Raw genomic sequence first — 19,496 nt, 5'->3', positions numbered from 1 at the left:
ACCTTCTGTCCGACAAAGGGGTTTGGTATCACGACCTACCCAAACTGAGCCTCACTGCTTGGCACATTCTGGGTCGGAAGGAATGTCTGACAGAGTAGCTGAGATTTTGCTGAATGCACTTAGGGACACTACTCGCAGGTCATACTCTGCTAAATGGAAGCGTTTTGAAGCCTGGGCTAATGACAAAGGAGTGAATGTTTGGGATTGCCATCTATCATCTGTGTTTGAGTTCCTCCTGTCTCTAAAGGACGGGGGACTCTCTAATTCCTCTATTAAAGTTTATTTGGTGGCCATTTCAGCCTTCCACCCTAAGATAGATGGGAAAACAGTTTTCTCCCACAGCTTGTTGAAATCTTTTTTAAAGGGGTTGTATAACATGTTTCCACAAGTCAAGGAAATTGTTCCTCAGTGGTCACTGCAAGTAGTATTAGCAGGGCTTATGAAATCGCCCTTCGAACCGCTGGCTACTTGTGAATTAAAATGGTTGTTCTGTAAAGTGGCTTTCTTGATCGCCATTACATCTGCCCGCAGAGTTAGCGAGTTGGCGGCCCTTAGGTGGGATCCTCCCTTTTTGAAGGTCCATCAGAATAAAGTGGTTCTGAGACCTGATCTTCGTTTTAGACCCAAAGTCTCCACTCAATTTCATACCTCACAAGACATTGTCCTGCCTGTCTTTTTTCCTGACCCTTCTAATAACTCTGAAAAGGCCTTACATTCCTTGGATGTGAGAAGGGCCATTTTATTTTACCTTCAACGTACCTCACATTTTAGATGTGCCAAACAACTATTCATGTGCTATTATGGGCCCAGGAAGGGAAAAGCTGCTACAGCTCAATCAATTTCTCGCTGGGTTACTCAGACTGTTAGGGCTTGCTACTCGCATGCTAAGTTACCTTGCCCTTTGGAAGTAAAGGCTCATTCCACTAAGGCGCAAGCTGCCTCTGCGGCCTTCCTTAGGGGAGTGCCCTTACAGGATATCTGCAGGGCTGCAACACGGTCGTCTTCCGACACGTTTGCTAAACATTATGCTCTAGATGTGTGGGAAAGGAAAGAGGCTGCTGTTGGTCAAGCAGTACTTCAGTCTCTTTTTCAATGAGAACACATGCCCACCTCCTGGGTAAGTGGCTTGTGAGTCTCCCATGTGGGGCTGCACAGAAGACGGACAGTGAAAACAGAGTTGCGCTTACCGTAACTACTGTTCATTGACATCTTCTGTGCAGACACACAACCCTCCCTCCTACCCCGCTGTGTTCTTCCAGATAACGTGAAGGCATTCGGCGGCAAAGGAGAAACTGAGGGGAAGGGGGCGACGTTGCCCAATGTTGCTCGGACGGGAAAAGCCACGCAGGCGCATTGGTGCGTACGGGCACCCCCTAGTGGACGTTGGCTAGAAAAGAAAAATCCGGTCGGCAGGCCTGCGCAGGCGCAGTCCCCATGTGTGTCTGCACAGAAGACGTCAATGAACAGTAGTTACTGTAAGCGCAACTCTGTTTTGTTCTTTACTTAGTTTATATTCCCCTCACACACACCTATCACAATGACTCAGAGATGGGCTCATTTGGGGAAAACAGTTGATGATCTGCATACCCAAATTCCAGGAACTCCTTTAATATTTGCAGGCAATTTCAATGCAGTGGCAATTATTACACTTTCCTCTTTAATTTATTTGGTCCTGATAACACTGTATTTCTTAGTCCTGCTTGGGTTAACAGAAGATGCCATAATAAATACTTTAGGCCTAGAATTGCATTTCAGACGCTGGACCCCTCCCTATCAATGGAGGCCCAGGTTGTGGCAGTTGCCCGGTCTGCTTCCTTCCACCCTCGGCAGGCCAGGCAGCATGCCCCCCGTCTTTCAACCCAGGACCTAATGACAGTGAACCATGCAACGGTCAACTCCAGGCTGGACTACTGTAACTCGCTCGACACAGGGCTCCCCTTGGGTCTGACCCAGAAATTACAGTGGGTCCAGAATGCTGCTGCCTATGTCCTGATCGGTACGCCGTACAGGGCACACGTCACTCCAATCTTTTAGCAGCTACACTGGCTCCCCATGGAGTTCCAGATCAGGTTCAAGGGTTTGGTTTTAACCTATAAAGTCCTAAACGGACTGGGATCAACATACCTGAGGGCTCTCAAATTGCAATTGTTATTTTTGCTGAGGATGGCCTCTTGGCTGCTTTGAAAAGAGATACTTTCAAATTAGTTTGAATGAGAAACTCATTAGTCGGTATGGCAACTAATCTTATTTCTGATACCGGCAAATCAAAAGCTTTCTCTTTAATTAAAAAGCATGCTTTAGAAATTGACCATGGCAGTTTGACACTTTGAGCTTGACGTGTCTGTTCCCTCTTGTTCTTTGGCATTACTCTGAAATCTTTATCCCCCACGTGTTATTATTTAACCATTCCACATTTTTGCAGAGCATTTTTATTTGTGCCTTCTGTGGTTTTAAAAGAAAGATTTTTGAATCGGCCTTATTCTGACAGAATCTGCCCTTGCGGTCTTAATAGGATTCACACATCTTTACATGTCCTGCTCGAATGCTGTTAGTATGAGAATATCAGAGACTCTATTATATTAAGCCACTTATTACTGATCACTCACCCCCCTACACCTCAGAAATACTGTTTTATTTGTGAGAAAGATCCTGAGATTATCCAGGATTAAGATTAATGATCCTAAGATTATATAAATCGAATGTTGTTATTATTAGTTTGGTGGTAGCAAAATTTGTCCTTCTATCCCGTGCATCCAAAAAATGGTAAGAACTTTCTGCTGCTGAAGATTTGATGATCTTCTAAGGGACTAAAGGAAAGAAAGTGGCTGGGCAGCCAGTTAGGCTCTTCTAAAACTGTCCAGATGCAATTCTTGTCACTTGTGCTGCTAATTGACGCTTCTCAACAGCAACCCTTGGCTGGATCAGAGCACACACCTAACTGCGGCCTAAGCCTACCCGTAGCGGAAAGGGGGCTGCTGGCAACACCAGCCGATGATGCTCAGTACGAGCACTTTGCTGCGCATGGAGGGATGTGGGCCTCCACTTGCAGTCACAGACCTGCTCCTTTGGGAGAAGGGCAGCCTTCGCTTAGTCCACATGTTCATAGATCCAGAGGAGTTAGCTGTGTTAGTCTGTAGTAGCAAAATCGAAAAGTCAAGTAGCACCTTTAAGACTAACCAACTTTACTGTCAGACTAGCACAGCAGGTGAGAAGTGAGGAGACCCAGGGTCCCAATTGTTGAAGAAATAATATGCAAGACACCAGGGCTAATTTCGAGTGGGAATGCACCGGAACAGCATTCCGGCAATTCTCCCAAGTCAGGTGGCCCCGCTGTTTTGAGTCATTTTGGGCCTGTTTCGGCCTGGACTGGGGCCAAAAGGACCCGGATTGGGCCACTGCCAGGTGGGGGAACACTCCCCCGTCTGGCAGCATCCAAATCCCGGCCATTTCGGCCCAATCAAGGGGTGTGGCATATGCTAATGAGTTATGCTAATGAGTTCCTGCAGCTCTTTTTCTACGAAATGACCATTGCAAGACACTAAAAGAAAGAGACCCCCCCCCCCCTCTTTGACCGTCTTATTTTTCAATACCCTTCAGGGAGCTGATCCCAACTGCGACAGTGATGAAAACCGTCCTGCTTTAACGTGGGCTGTCCTGAACAAGCACCATGAGGCCGTTCCTGTTCTTGTGCAGAAAGGCGCAGCCATCGATCATCCGTCAGGACCGTGAGTCGTCCATCTTAGGTTGATTCAATCAACATTCACATTTACTTGCCCAAGCAAACTGGTAGCGGAAAAAACTAGCCAGATATAAACAAAGAGCAACAGGGCTCCGCAGGGCAGCTTTTCTTTCTCCTTTCCTCATGGGAAGGGGACTCCACTGGGCCTCTTCATCAGTGAGCAGGGCCGGATCTAGGGTTGCCGGCGCCCGGTGCAAGCCGGCTTGCCGTGCTGGCGGCTGAGCGCAGGGCTAGGAGGCCCTCCACGTGGTTCGCCTGCCCCACGCTGCTGACGTGGCAAGCCTGCCGCCTTAGCACACGGTGCGCCGCGGAGCTGGCAGCGGCGCAGGCGTGCGCTGGGGCAGCCAAGCACAGGGCTGGGAGGTCCTGCATGTGCGGCAAGCCACCCGTCCCATCGGCAGGGCAGGCGAGGACTCCCAACTCTGCGCTCAGCCTCCTGCATGGGAAGCTGCCAGGCCTGGCGGCACCGGGGGCAGGCTACCCCCCCCCCCTGTCAGTGAGCTCAGAACTACATAAAAATAAAAATCCTTGGAACCGTTTGCAAAGCCCCTCTTCAATCAACCCAGCTCTAGTGTTTCGTGGAGCCCCTTTTCTGTTTTGGCTGTACCCTGATAAGCAGCAACCCTTCGGCAAGGCCAAAGCATTGTCGTTAGGTTGCACTACATAGATATTGCCCTCCCCCAATAGAACTGCATAGGTATACCATAGACTTTTACCATTTTAGTAAAAGTCTGTGACTGGCGGACTGCCTCAGCACCCATCTCCATCCAGCCTTAGACTGGGCAGGGGTTATCCAGACAGGGCATCCTGCTCCATTTAGGGGCGTGAAGACAGCCCCAATAGTTAATGGAAGCTCAGGTATGACCTCCCCTCATTTTGCAGGGGCGGGGGAGGGGGAGCTGTCCTCCAGCTCAGATGCAGCTGATACATAGACGCTCCCAAGTCGTTGCTCCAGACGCAAAGGAAACTCTGAAGACTGCAAGACAGGAATCTTTTCTCTAAATAAGTCCAAATCTAATACAGCCAGATTCTGTGATGCAATTAAGCATAGTAGTGGGCCAGTCAGCGACCTCTCTAGAAAACCAAGGATCCCTTTGGAGTCTGGGAGCAAGGCTCACCCAATAAAGAGCAAAACATTTTGCATCACAGACCCTGGTGTGGGGGCCCCAAGAGAGCCTCGAGTGCAAGTGTTTCCACTGGATTTGGCTCACGCTGAAGGCTTGGCACGGTGGCCATTTTTGCTTCTGAAGCATCCTGTGGCCTTGGTGCTCTCAGCAGGCTTCCGTGTTTTCCTACAGCCACATCCTTAGTACTTTAAGTGGAAGCGGTAAGGGGGAAAACAAAAACGTGTCCCCAGCTGCAGGCTGGACCGAGATTATGAAAAAATTGGAAACTGCTATCTTAGCATATTGGAACAGAGTTTGTTCATAGCTGTTAGCAAGCATGTTCCTCTAATTGCAACTGATAGTATTTATTATACTTTGCTCTCTGTCCCTGCCCGTACTTCCAACAGACTTAACAACACAGCTCTGCATGAAGCCATCTTGCTTGGCCTGGAGGGGCTGAACTGCACAGAAGCGTTGCTAGGGTAAGCTGGGCAACGGCTGAGAAAGGGCTTCTTCTGCAAGGGGTGCAGATGAGCATTTTCAGTTCCTGTTTCTCATTCAGCCGCATCAGTGCACGGCACCCTGGCCCTGGCTAGTTTTCAGAGAGTTCTAGTAACCATTATTCTCTTTTCACAGATGTAATGCAAATATTAAAGCAAAGAACACCAGAGGACTGTCTGCCTATGATTTGGCCCTGAAGAGCAACAGTGACAAAATAGTCTCCCTGTTTGCTAGTAAACTGGGGCAGGGTATATTGGACAACACTACTACAACCAAGCAGAGTCCAACTAACTACTAACCAATTTAGAAGAAATCTTTGTGAAGTTGTGTGCTTTTTGTTCTTGATTTCAGTTAATTGAAAAGTTGTGGGCTTATTACCAGGTTATATTGCGTATGGGTATGTATGGGGGGGTGCGGGGTGCACTATTTGGATTTTCTGCTTCTGAGAACCTATTTTTACATCCTGGTCTCCTGCGTCAGAAACAAGCCCTAGCAACTCTCACCTGCGCTTCCATCGTGCCTGAAGCAGCCATCTTGCTCAGCCTGGGGGGGGGCACTCATTTGAGCCCCCACAGAACTTAACAGATGTATCCATGGACATAGAGGGAGAAACTCATTCCTCTCCGGAGCAACTAGGCAACAGCTGAAAGGAAATACTTAGCAACAGGTTAACTGGGTTGTTTAAAGCAACCCTGAAACAGTGCCTCAGAATGGTGGGCCGGGACTCGAGATGTCCCCCTGCTGTAACTTCTTCATGAAATATTTCTGTTCCCGGCCGAACACTTTTACACGCAATCAGCAGATACCAGTCCTTGCCTTGGTTCAGCTGGTCACGTCAGATCATCAGAACATCGACCAACCAGTTCAGTGCCTTTTCCCTGCCATGTCCTAGAGGATGGGAGGGGAAGGCCAGGCTGCGTCTCCTAGACCAGGCAGTTTAGTAAAATTCTGTTCTTAGTAAGAAGTGCCATAAATGCATGTGTAAAATGCAATCAAGCTGTAAAAACGAAATATGCATGAAATGCATTGCTATTGCAAAGCTTAGATATCTTTTTTAAGTTTGAGATATATTCAAAGAAGGTAGGAAATTAGTGTTCAACTATTTTGTTATCTTATGAATTTCATTTTATGTCTTTGTTTTTAGCCCTGGTAGAACAAAGTGATGTATTGCTGTCAAGTGGACGTAGGCACGAATCGAAATACAAAGCAAATTTTGTCACAAAATTGGCCGTTTCGTGTGTCGTGCAACGTTTCATGGGGCTGCAGTATTTATGAAATTCATGAGTTTTTTGGCCTATTTCATTCACTTTGTGAATGTTTCATAATTTCAGACAGGCTGGCACCAATCCATTGATTCCCTAGGCAACAATGGGCCCAGACCTTTTGTTGCCATTGGAAACCCCAATCATAGCCCACTTATCCTTGACTGGCAGCTCTCCTAGCCATCTGGAGAGCTTCCATTCTGCCCTATACAGCCAGGAGCTGGGGGTCAATACCTTAGGCAACCAAGGAGGTGGGCCTTCTGTAGCCACGGGCACACCAATCTCACCCCTCCAAACCCTGTTAAGCAGGTCTATCAGCCAACCACAGACCTCCTGTTTCCCCTTTCTCTCTGCCTTGTGTTTCAGTCCCAGGAGGGAGAGGGAGGACTTGCTGTTGTTGCTGGGATTGGAATAGCGAGAGTGTGGATTTGGGATTGTGCTTTGGCTGCTGCTGCTGCTTTGAGACTGAGAAGCCTCACGGTCCCCGTTTCAGTCAAGCACTCTGGCAGCACTTGGCTCCCGGTCAACATATTGCAATTTTGGCCAAACTGGAGGGTGGGTGGAGGAGAACCTCCTGAAGTCTCCTTGCGAGTTTGGCACTTCTCTGGGTAAAGGGGACCGTTGAAATGCCCCTGGTTTTGGCGAATCATGAAACTAACGAATCGTTTTGTGAAACAGGTGAATTTCGTGAAAATTCGTGGTTCATGATTCGTGAATGATGATGAAACATGAACCTCTCGTTCTGGGTTTTTTCCATTTCGTGCCCATGTCTACTGTCAAGATGTTTTGATTGCTTTTAATGGTTTAAAAACATGATTTTATAATGTATGTTTTTATTTGTTAGCTGCCTTGGCAGCCCTTATAAGGACAGAAAGGTAGGATATAAACATTGTTAAATAAAAGAAAAAATAATGTCAGTTCCAAGGAAATCCACCAACTTTCTTCATTGCAAATAGACATTTTCTTTGATTTATATACCCCCATCTGCCAAATGAATTTGGATAGACAAAAAGGAAACACAATGACAAGACACTTGGCCAGGCTGATTCAGGAATGTTTATCACTTTCCAACAAAAAGTAATTACAAAAACAGAATACCACTGACCATGGCAGGAGTTCACATTGAGAAATCAAAGCCCTTGGGAAGCATCAACTGGCTTAATCCAAAGAGGGGACCAGATCTGTCCTTCCAGTAAAAGGAGTTGTGTAGATTTGCCTTAGACCTTCCCCTGCATCTCTGTCATGATCAACAGGTTATAAAACGGGCATCACAACTTATCAGAAATAAAGCAAATGAGCACGCAGAGGCCTTGGAGAGTAACGTTTCTGAGCCACATTTTCTTCCAGTGTCCCATTTTCCTGTGAACCTCCAGCTAACCCTATGTGTCATCGCCGCAACCTCAGAAAGAATGCATGCCTGCACTCTTTACTGTCCAAAGGGTAGTATTTGTCATAGAAATCTAAAATGTACTCCTCAGTTTTAAATCCAAACTTCTGGTACAGCAGCATTGCAGAATTACTTGCAGAGACGTGAAGGGTTACATCTTTGCCCATGCAGGTCTGCCAGAGAACACAAATAAAAGCAGAGTTACAGGGTAAAAAAGGAAACACTAAAGTCATAATTTAACTTATTAAAAAAAGAGGGATGCTTCACACATGGCATTCAGACAATGCAACTCCTACTGTGACGTGGGGAATGGATCGTGCACATGGTCAGATTTTCATGGCAACAAAGATGGGTTGATTGCTCACACCGCTTCTCTACGATGGGTTAAGGACTTGCAGGAAACGAAGAATAATTATGACACACTTTTAGAAAAAGAATAACAATGCACTTATATGCCACTCTTCTAGACAGATTAATGCCCACTCAGAGCGGTGAACCAAGTCAGTGTTGTTGTTATCCCCACAATACAGCTGCAGCTGAGGAGCGGCTGACCCAAGGCCACCTGCTGAGCTCATGGCAGGAGTGGGATTTAAATAGGCAGAGTGCCAATTTGTAACCCTACTGCTTAACCACTAAGCTACGGCTTAGTTAGGATTTGCAGAAGATGGCTCAATAATGAAAAAGAGAGATGCAATTTAGAATACTTGACTACCACTGTGGGAAATTAACACTGCTTGGCATTTTTGCTGTATGGATGTGCTTTTTTTTACATACTAGAAAGATTTAACAGCCCTAAGGTAGCTTTATCAATCTCCATTGATAAAACTGAGCAGCAGCTCCCAGCATCCTCTGAGGTTTCTCATTCTTCCGCTGAGTAGGCCACTATATCTGTCCAACATCCTTCTCTAGGAAAACCAAGACATTTCAGGTTCTCTGGTTAACAGCAGGGCTGTAATCCGGTTTTATATACGCCAATAAAGGCTTGCTTGACTGACTAATCCAGTTTTAACGCTGTAGAAGCTTGAGTATGTGCAGTTCTGCAGAACGTCACTGCAGGCAGATGTTGCAGCGAGCAGCATCGTGAGGAACAGGACCAAGAGAAGGAACATATTCTAACGTGATACTTAAGGACTGTACATATAAAAAAATAAGTCACAAAAAAAATCTGCTTCCCACTTATTTGGAAGCAACTTTTAAATAGTTTCATTTAGTTTTATTCAATTCAGCTCCACAATTAATTCAGCTGGGAATTAATAACAGCTGCACTATAGTAGAACTCGAGAGAGAGAACCAAGAGAAAAAAAACATTTGCCAGCTGGAAAAAAGTGGACAATGAGGTATAATTCACGCAATGACAAATTTATGAATTAGCTATACTTTTTTTTATAGCAGTGCAAGATGAAGGGGGACATTTTCTGCTCTTGGCACATTTCTGCGCGCAGCAATAGGTCTGCACCAATCACGGTGGCTGCTGAGACCAGCAATGACATGCTACACCACGGATACAGTCAAAGCCTTCGAACACAAGACGGTCTTGGCCTTGGGCTTGGCAAGAGACCTCATTTGCCGCCCAGCAGCAAAGCACTCCTGGCAAGCCCTGATCCGCTGGCTCAACTGCAGCTCCGGCTGTCCTGAAGCCTTTAGAACGGGGCTGCCATCCAGGCGACCAGGCACCAACTGTGGGCTCCCAAACCGAAGCTGTGCTTCAGGATCTCTCCAGTGAGTCCCCCACCCCCACCCCAAACACACACAAACTGAATTTGCATAAAGGAGGAGGAACCCCACACATGACAAAGCACACACAGAGTAAAATCTGCTCCGTTTGCTTTTGTACCAGAGAGAGTACCTGAATAAGATGGTAAATCATAAACGTTGCAATCCCCGATCGTCTCCACTCGGGATGAACAAAGAGAAAAGAGATATATGCTTCATTGTATTTAACATCTGGCACCATAAAGCCAAAGGCAACGATGACTTTTTTGTAAAGAACCACCACGCTGAAGTCGGGATACTGCAGGCACTCGGACAGGTCAATCCCTGCAGGAGCAAAGAAGAGCGAACCCTCCAGGGATCAAAGTGTGGGAGGCGGGCGCAGGAGAGCGTCGTACGCAGTTAAATTCAGGACTGGCGGAGGCCGGATGCAAAGATGCAAGTTAAAGCGAATATGAAAGGATAAGGAACTCCTTGCCCATCCCCAGGCCAGGCGCCTTCTGCAGCTGCCAAGACCAGGGCTTTGCCCCAGAGGAGGCAGGCAGCCACCGAGCTTTTCTTTAGGAGAGGCTGCATTCTCCGGAAGGGCCTTTGGAGCAGGCTGAGGAGCTCCTCGGGCGCAACAATATGAAGCCCCTCAAGATTTGGGCTCTTCTGGTCACTTATTTATTGTTCTAAGATGTGTTTATTGCAATTAATAGGTAGTTACCTTCTTTTGGTTATAACCATGCTAAAAAGGGGGTTTATCTACATTTCAAATAAATTAATAATACAAATGTCCTTAATGGCCAGATATTCGCAAATAGAAAAGACCCACAGAAAACTTGTGAGGTTGATTCAGCCTGACCATGTACACTTTAAAAATGAAGATTTATTACAGCCATTGCAGGGGCTCAAACCCTGATTTATACAGCTAAAATCCGGGAGAGCCAGTGCAATGAAATTCAGAAAAGCACTTCCAGAAACAGGACGACTTCAGTTAAAGTATACAAACTAGTTTTAAAATTTCTAGCGCTGATGTAGTTTGCTTATTTAATTAATTTTTACTCTGTATCCACCTGGGTGCTTAAGGCATTTGACCCCAAATGCAATTTTTCTACTTGAAAATTTTTGAGTAATGATGATTTTCTTCTTATTAATTTGCCCTACTATTTTCAATTAATCATGAAAAACCCAGACAAGAAACTGATTATGGCCAGGTCCCATCGAACAAACTAATCGCATCTACACGGTCAACACAGAGAACTTTTGAAGCAGCCAGGAGAGTCACTAAGAACTCCCAGCCCAGGAGGCCCTCCCAGGCTGCAGCTGGCCATTCCACGTGGCGCAGCTAGTCCTGAGCACGTGACTCATCCGCGGGCCAGGAGGGGAGAGCAGGCATCAGCACCCTGGCCCAGCACGACTGCCGGATTGGCAGAATCGTGTCTGCACGTGGAGGCAGGCAGTGGGCACACTGGGCCGCTCACCTTGCTTAACGGCACCTGTGCCAGTTGCCCAGTCTGGATGGGTGAAGGGGCTACAGCTGGCCAACTTACCTGGCAACACAAGGCCTCCCCCCCTCTTTTGGCCTCCCAGTCCGTCACTGGCCCCTGCCCCCCCTCTCCCAGGCTTTGCAGGTTTCGCCTTTCCCATCTAGCCCCTTCTTTCCAGAGGAGGTCTCACCTGGCCAGAAGAACTCGTGGCACATCGTGTTGATAGTGGGGATGTGATTCGAGCGCACGTAGCAGTAGTCAAGGGGTGACTCGGCTTCGGCGGTCCAGCTGGGATCATTTTTGTGTGCATGTGCTCGAATTTCAGCCAGCAACTGAAGTTTCAGTGGTTTGGTCTCATAATCACGCCTGGAAAGGACACACACAAAAATGTCATTTGCCCTGGTGAGAACATAACCGCAGTCCGGCTGGGTGATGGTTGGAGAGGTCCCATTTCAGGAAGGGTCGAAAAACCAAGAGGGCTGTTTTCCCCTTGGGGGGAGGAGCCCGCTGGAGAAACAGAAACGGGAGAAGGGGTGAAACAGACAATGTACCTGTTTTCTTAGTGGCTCTAAGCTGACTTGAAGACTATAAAATGAACTGTGTACAACAACACAAAGCTGCAGTGTGTGGCACATTTATACATTTCAAGGTGATAGTTCTATTCAAATTATAATTACAAAAGGACCTCGAGGTGGAACAGCTAGCCGTACATAAGCATACCTTAGATCAACTGGAAAACATGGGGGGGGGACAGGGGTGAAGAGTTAAAAAACAGAAATCAGGAACATAAAATATGTTCAATTAGGGTCTAGACCACCACCTACGGTTTGCAGAATTTACTTATTTAAAGCATGTATTGGCCACCTTTCTACCTTACAGAAACCCAAGGCGGCTTACAATATAAATAAAGTATCAATCATAAAATGATTAAAAACAAAGTTTAAAAACAACACAGTTTAAACAAAACAAAAAACAAAGTGAATGGAAAGCAGTCCTAAATAAAATGTTTTCAGCTGCCTCCGGAAAAGCAACAGTGAGGGAACCAGGCTTGCCTGCCTGGGGATGCTGTTCCGTAATCAGGGGAGTGCCGCCAAAACGGACCTCTCCGGTGTACCCGCCAGGTGAGCTTCGTTTGCTGATGGGACAGTCAGGAGGGCCTCTTCCCGTGATCTTAATCTACAAGCTGGAACATTGGGGAGAAGGCGGCCTGTCAAAGAATCCGGTCCCAAGCCATGTAGGGCTTAAAGGCCAAAACCAACTCCTTGAATTAGGCTCGGGAGTGGATTGGTAGCCACTATAATAATTGCTGTAATACTGGGAGTAGCAAGAAGGATTAATTATTTAGACTTTAGACTTTCTCGTCTGCTGGACGTCTGCCTTTTTTGTATTTATTACATTCTTGAGCACTTGGCACTTTAATACACTATAAACTTGCATAAATTGTGTAAATTGGTGGTGCTGAGTGTAATATTGTTGGTCCTTAGACGGATTCACTGTAGGTTTATTATTGACATTCTGTTACTACGCGAGGTGCCCTTCTTTGTTTTGGTAATATTGGGATCACCTGCTCCCCACCGCTGGCCCTGACCAGCAGTCTAGCGGCAGCATTCTGCACTACTGGCATCTTCTGAACCCTTCAAGGGCAGCCCCAAGGAGATGGAACTGCAACAGTCCATTCTAGACATTACTAAGGCACGGATCGCTGTGGCTAGAGCTGACTGAGCCTGGGCACAGCTGATGCCCCGACTGAAGCTGAGCAAAAGCCCTCCGAATCACTGCAGCCCCCTGGCTTTCTACGGCGCCTGCTGTGTTGACTAGCGCTCCCAAGCTGCGAACCTGGCTCTGCAAGGGGAGTATAACCCCATTCGTGAAGACCGCAAATCCCTGGTCTTCTTTTCTAACGAGGACCTCTCTGTCTTGCCAGGGTTCAGTTCCAGCTTGTTCACCCTCATCCAAGCCCTGGTTCAGAACATCAACCCCAATCTTGGAATTAGGTGGGAAAGGGAGGCAGAGCTTACGGGTATCGCCTGCATATCTGGTGCGGCGGTTAAGAGCGCGGCGGGACTCTGATCTGGAGAGCCGGATTTGATCCCCCACTTGAAGCCAGCCGGGTGACCTGGGGCCAGTCACGGCTCCCCCAGAGCTCTCTCAGCCCCACCCGCCTCACAGGGTGATTACTGTTGTGGGCATAACACACTTTGTAAACTGCTCTGAGTGGGCGCTAAGTTGTCCTGAAGAGCGGTATATAAATCGAATGGTATATATTATTATTATTATTATTATTATTATTATTATTATTATTATTATTATTATTATTAATATATTGCTGACACTGCAGTCCAAATGTCCTGATGACCTCTCCCAGAGGCTTCTTAAAAATATTAAATAGCAAGCAGAGCTCTGTGAATTTTCTAATTATTTGTGTTGGCTTCTACATGGGGTAGGATGTTGGGTGAAGCTCTTATTCCAGTGTAAATGCAAAATGTGGCAAAGATTGCTTTCTTCCAGCTCCATCCAAATAAGACACTGTCCCTTCTAGGCACTGCTGACCTAACCACACGTACCCATCAAGATGTTTGCCCAATAAAAATACATACTATCAGTAATGACACATTTGCATCAATCAAGAAAGATGCTGCTGGAAAAAACAGAAGGAAAGGTAAAGACGACAACCAACAGCAGCAGCAGCAGCAAGAACAGCCCCCCAACGACCCGTACCTGATAAAAGGTTTCAAGACACGGGACGTGTAGGGACTGATGACGCTGTGATCACTCAGCACTTCAGAGCCCACCAGCCGGCTAAGGAATTTCATTCCTGTCTGTCGAAGCCCCTTCAGCGCAGACAGCTTGGTCTGTAACACAGGACAAGCGGAACACGTGACAAGCCAGGAAGGTACCCGAAGGCTTACAAACTGCAGGCAATGATGGAACAGCTGATAACTGATGCAATGGGAATGACCACTGGGGCTGCCAGTCCCCCGCTGGAGGCGGGGATCCCCTGCTCCCACCCACCTGGCCGGCGGGGGAAACGGCAACATAACGCACCTCTGATTAGGCCCACAGCAGAGCACAGGAGCACTCCAGGGGCCATCCCACTGCCCCGGCAGCACTCCGCAGCGGGAGGAGGAGATGACTGAAGCACAGGATGTAGTAAGAGTGACTTCAACTACCCTCATACGGACTCGGCAAACATGTGCTCGAGTCATGCCACAGAAATGAGCTCCCTCGGTATCACAAACGACTGCACTGGAACAGCTGGTCACAGAGACACTTGCTTTTTTTATAATTTATTTTTATTAGATGATACAAGCCTCATACGGCATAGATAAAAAGTGAACCACTGAATTACAAGAGGTGGGCATTTGTTACTCCAATGTTGTAATGCAAGTCCTTTAGCTACAGTGAGGTCACAGAGGGTAAATTTTTGTTGACCACTGACCTTCAAGAAACTGGCAAATAAAAGTACATAAACATCCCCAAAGATCAATTAATACAAAATTATTATGAGTAATGATTTCCTCCTCAAAAGACCAAATAACTCAACATGCCTAAAGCATATGCCATAAAAGACGAACCCTGTAATTTACAGCACAGCAATTTGATACTTGATCTTTTATTTAAAAGGTGCTGTGGTGTCCAAAATACCCTAAACACAATTATTTGCTGAATAAATCACAGCTTCACAGAAACAACAGGTGCAACATTGAAGGGCGTATCTCGTTGCTTTGGCAAAACTGGGCTATTAAGCTCCTTATTCCTAAGAATCTGCATATCATATTTATTAATCAGCATCAACTATTTCTAAACAAATATTGTAGGTTTTATTTTCTGCATTGCTTCAGTGAGAATTTTCAGGAGCAAGGGAGACTCAAACACTTAATGCTGTGGGACTACATTTAGATTCCAACTGCTATAGCAGTTGTAAATATTGCCATTTAGCAAAAGTTGAGAAATTGTTATGTTATTCCTTGGTTATCCCTCAGTGTTGACGAACTATTTGGATGTGGACTGGAATTAAAGAAGATACCCAGATGATTAGGCCTAAATTTATCATGGACTGGAGGAAGAATGTTTTTAAAATGTTGGCAAAGAGACTAAATATGTTTTTTGTATAAATATATTCACACAGAGCAGACAAGGTTTGTTAGAGGCAAATAAATGACACCACAAAATGAGTGATCTCAGTCATTAATAGGGCAAATATTAAGAACGATGCAAATATTATACACTGATGCTTATTGATGCGGAAAAAGCCTATGAGCAAGTAGAATTACGGAAACCCTTTTGCACAAATTATTAGGGTAATTTATAAACAATCTAAAGCCTATTTGCAAATCAGTGGGTTGTTATCAAATCGTGTTGCTGCAGCGGGGAACAAGGCAAGGACGCCCACTTTGGGCTTTGCTCTTTGCTCTAAGCGTAGATCCCTTGGCTGTAGCTCTAAGAGGCAACCCAAATATGTGGTGTAGTTATGTCCGAAGTTAACAGTAAGATCAGAATATATATTACTAATTCTTACTAATCCACATAAATCTATAAAACTGTGATACACTTGCCTTGAAGAACATGAAAAATTGTCAGGGTTTAAAGTTAACAAACTCAAAACACAATTAATTGGTATCAATCTCAGCAAGCAAATTTAAGATGGAGTAACATTTATGTTTGGCTTTTATGTGGGTGACATCTCAAGTTCAGTACTTGGGCATTTGGTTATCCCTCAGTGTTGACGAACTATTTGGATGTGGACTGGAATTAAAGCAGATACCCATATGATTAGGCCTAAATTTATCATGGACTGGAGGATGAATGTTTTTAAAATGTTGGCAGTGCCCAATTAAGCTTTCTGTTTGAGAGCCTTCCAATAGATACCTCAAATGATGTTTTGACAAAAATACCTTAATAAACTTTATTTGGGCTGGTAAGAGAACCAAGGTGGCATATGAGATCTTGCGGAAAGAGAGGATCATAGGAGAATTATCATGTCCTAATTTTAAACCGTACTATTTTGCTTCCATCTTAAAATCCATTTTCAAATATATTCATGCCGATAAAAATGCGCCATTGTATGGCCTAGAAGAAGATAGTTTCAAATTATCCCTGCCCTATAATTCCTTGGTATGCTACAGATTATAACAAAATTACAAAGAAGAGCCCATTATACTCTAACCCAGTAATCAAGACAGCGCTTAAGGTATGGTGTAAATTCAGGGTGTTCCTTGGTCCCCAAAGTTCTCCATTATTTCTTTATACATAATGCAGAATTTAGGGCAATGGTGCCATAGAAAGCATAGATGGAAACTGTGCAAGGCAGGTTGATATTATGAAGGGTGAGGCCTGACTCATGTTTTCTGATTTAAAGGCAAAGGGGGTCCCCTGTGCAGGCACCGAGTCATTACTGACCCATGGGGGGACGTCGCATCATGACATTTTTTCGGCAGATTTTTTGTCACGGGGTGGTTTGCCATTGCCTTTCCCAGTCATCTACCCTTTACCCCCAGGAAACTGGGCACTCATTTTACCGACCTCAGAAGGATGGAAGGCTGAGTCAACCTTGAGCTGGCTACCTGAACCCCGCTTCCGCCGGGATCCAACTCAGGTCGTGAGCAGAGCTCGGGCTGCAGTACTGCCGCTTACCATTCTGCACCACGGGGCTCCTCCCAGTTGATCCCATAGATTTACAACTATGAAATTCTACATCTAATAAGAAAGCCTCAGGTCAGTTATGAATAGCACTGACACTCTTTGATAAACTTAATTACAAATGCAAAGAGTCGAAGGGTCTTATCTCAGCAATTCATAAGAACCTAAACCACAGATATGTCCTGGACTATTCTTGGTTTAATAAAAAACAGGCAATATTTCTGACGAGCAGTGGCAATTTATGTTTACCTCTGAGGCAGTGGCACCTATCAGCATACGTCTGAAGGAAAGTTATTGTAAGTTCACATTTCAGTGGCATCTGATTCCTCATAGGTTAAATCCAATCTATGGGATCAACTACTCGGCCTGCTGGAAATGTGGCTCCTATACAGTTGATATGGAACACGTGTGGTAGAGCAGCTCCACAGTGAAAATATGTTGGAAAAGATTGCTCTGTGAAGTACAGGGAATGGGTGGTTTCTATTCACCTGAGGATTCTGTTTATTGGCACTGCTAAGTGACAGTTTTCCAATTAAACACAGATCTATGGTATGGCATACGCTCACTGCTGCTAAGATTATGCTTGCAAGAAGCTTCTAAAAATAAAGTATTAAAATTTGGATCACAAAAATTTGGCAGATAAAATTAATATTAACAGAATTAGTACAGTTAAAAGACAGGTTATAGAAACATAATTTTTCAGATGAGTAACAACCCTTTTATAACTTCTAGAGTGTGAAGCTACACTTTGATATAGATTTGTGTTAACTCTGCTATTTCTTTCTGAAGACATCTTTAAAGGTATTAGCACAAAAGTACTCTTCCATCTTTTATTTTGGGCGGAGGCAGCTAAACGAGATAGGAAAATGAAAAACGGAAAACTCCATTTGCCGGTGATGGTGTTTAGAAGTAAAGGTTAGTGTTGAGGTAAGGGTCATTCTGAATGTATTTAATCCCATAATGACAGGTTTAAAATTGCCCGTGATCAATTTGTTGAAATTTAGCATAATCATGTACCTCTAGGAATCAGTATTCCATGACATGTAAAGACATTTGAGCGCCATCAAAAATGTCCATCAGCGAATATACTCCGTAAATAATTATCTCCCAATGGTATCAGCTCAGATTTTGACAATCACACAGCCAAACAACTCTCCAAAAGTATTAATGGAAGACATTTTGCTTGTTAGGGAGGCTGAGAAAAAACGACTCCGTGCACTTCATGGTAGAACGGAGATTTGAACCTTGAGTCTTAGTGAGAAAGATGGACTATAAATAACGTAAATAAATAATGTCAAGGCACCCGGATCTCCTCCATCCTCGTCTACTACTCTAACGACTACGCCACACTTTGCTGCCCCTCCCTTCAGTCAAAAGCAGATTAATCCACTTGCTCTCCAGACCAGAATGAAGTCTCATGGTAAATCGAACGGCCCACTCAGAGGGACTTAACCATTCATTTTAAAATGCCTGTGTGCTTGGAAGGGGGACGGAATGCCTCAGGATGCCCCTGTTCTCCCCGCTCCCATCCCTCATTTGAGAGCACCTGGAAACATTCACCTGGTACCGATCCAAGATCCTGAAGTCCTGGCAAGTCGTTCTGTACATTGCATGGCCCGCTTGGGGACAGGAAACGCTCCCTTCCTTGGCTCCGTAAATCCCGTCTACCAGAAGAGCGGCATTCACAATGCTGTCCAAGTCGAAGAGGGGCAGGCCTCTTTCCCGCTTAGCCTGCCGGATGACCAGCTTGCGCCGCAGTCTCCGAGCGCTGGGCGTCATGGCCACAGCATTCGGACAGGTCTCCAAGTTCCTCAGCAGAAGCTTCTCTTCGTAGATGCTGACAGACACATGCGTCGGCCTGTCGGCATTAGCATCCCTCTGCTTCGTCTGTGCCTTCCTCTTCTCCGGACCTTGGGCCTGAAGGGATGTGCGTGCGCTGGAAGGGCCTTCAGCGCCCCCTTCCAGCCTCTCTGCTTTTTCTTCTTCACTCTCCACCTCTTGCTTAATCTGCTCAGGGGTCTTTACTACCCTCCTTCGGATTATTCTCAGTGGCCCACTGGGTGGTGGGATATACTCTGTCCCTGGATCTATAACGCCATCACCTTCCATCTCTTCATCATCTACAACAGAGCAAAGTATTTCAAAACCACTGCAACAATAAAACAATTTATTACTTATTTTATGCAAGCATATATCTACCACCACTTTCACCCTCGTGGGCCCCCAAAGCAACTAACAAAGTATTTTAAAGATCTAATGACAACACTCATGTTCAATTTTAGAATTAATCTCAAGAATTAATTGATTAATTATCATCTACGTTATAAGAAAGACCATATACAGTTTGATGGCTGATTAGGTGTGCTGCTAGTATTCTCTCCAATTAATGTCTTAGATACATGAGAAATATTTTTAAATGCAGCAGGACAAATATTCTGCTATATATTTCCATGATATACATTTATTTTACTTTTATCCTACCCATCCTCAAGGAGGCATACAAAGCTTCTACTCCCCCGTAAATTTTACCATGGCAATAAGAGTTCTCATTTATTATTTCAATTCCAAGCCTTGCTCTCCCCGAACCAAATGGCTGCTTCACACCCTCAGGGCAAAATATCGGGACATCCAGGCGCGCCTGCAGACACACGTTTTTGGGGGGGGGTCTGATTTGATGCT

The 19,496-nt window shown here is 45.5% G+C and overlaps 2 protein-coding genes across 3 annotated transcripts in view; one reads left to right on the top strand and one right to left on the bottom strand.

Annotated features, from left to right (window-relative positions):
* DZANK1 (double zinc ribbon and ankyrin repeat domains 1) overlaps positions 1 to 7,549 on the top strand; it is a 51,118-nt gene extending 43,569 nt beyond the window's left edge. For both annotated transcript variants that reach the window (XM_054986062.1, XM_054986061.1), the window contains 3 exons: positions 3,598 to 3,725; positions 5,253 to 5,327; positions 5,482 to 7,549. In XM_054986062.1, coding sequence (XP_054842037.1) covers positions 3,598 to 3,725; positions 5,253 to 5,327; positions 5,482 to 5,644 — 366 coding nt within the window. In that variant the 3' untranslated portion in view covers positions 5,645 to 7,549. The remainder of the gene's footprint in view (positions 1 to 3,597; positions 3,726 to 5,252; positions 5,328 to 5,481) is intronic.
* Positions 7,550 to 7,646: 97 nt separating this feature from the next.
* Positions 7,647 to 19,496, bottom strand: part of KAT14 (lysine acetyltransferase 14) — a 26,833-nt gene continuing 14,983 nt past the window's right edge. Inside the window, exons 6-10 of the mRNA XM_054986060.1 lie at positions 18,378 to 18,937; positions 13,896 to 14,029; positions 11,368 to 11,543; positions 9,842 to 10,032; positions 7,647 to 8,168 (exon numbers count right to left, since the gene is read on the bottom strand). Of these exons, the coding sequence (XP_054842035.1) occupies positions 7,995 to 8,168; positions 9,842 to 10,032; positions 11,368 to 11,543; positions 13,896 to 14,029; positions 18,378 to 18,937 (1,235 nt within the window). The 3' untranslated portion in view covers positions 7,647 to 7,994. The remainder of the gene's footprint in view (positions 8,169 to 9,841; positions 10,033 to 11,367; positions 11,544 to 13,895; positions 14,030 to 18,377; positions 18,938 to 19,496) is intronic.

This window comes from Eublepharis macularius, chromosome 7 (genome assembly GCF_028583425.1).
Source record: "Eublepharis macularius isolate TG4126 chromosome 7, MPM_Emac_v1.0, whole genome shotgun sequence".
Lineage (NCBI taxonomy): Eukaryota > Metazoa > Chordata > Lepidosauria > Squamata > Eublepharidae > Eublepharis > Eublepharis macularius.
Note: the sequence above shows the minus strand (reverse complement) of the source record. Positions and strands in the feature narration are given on the sequence as shown.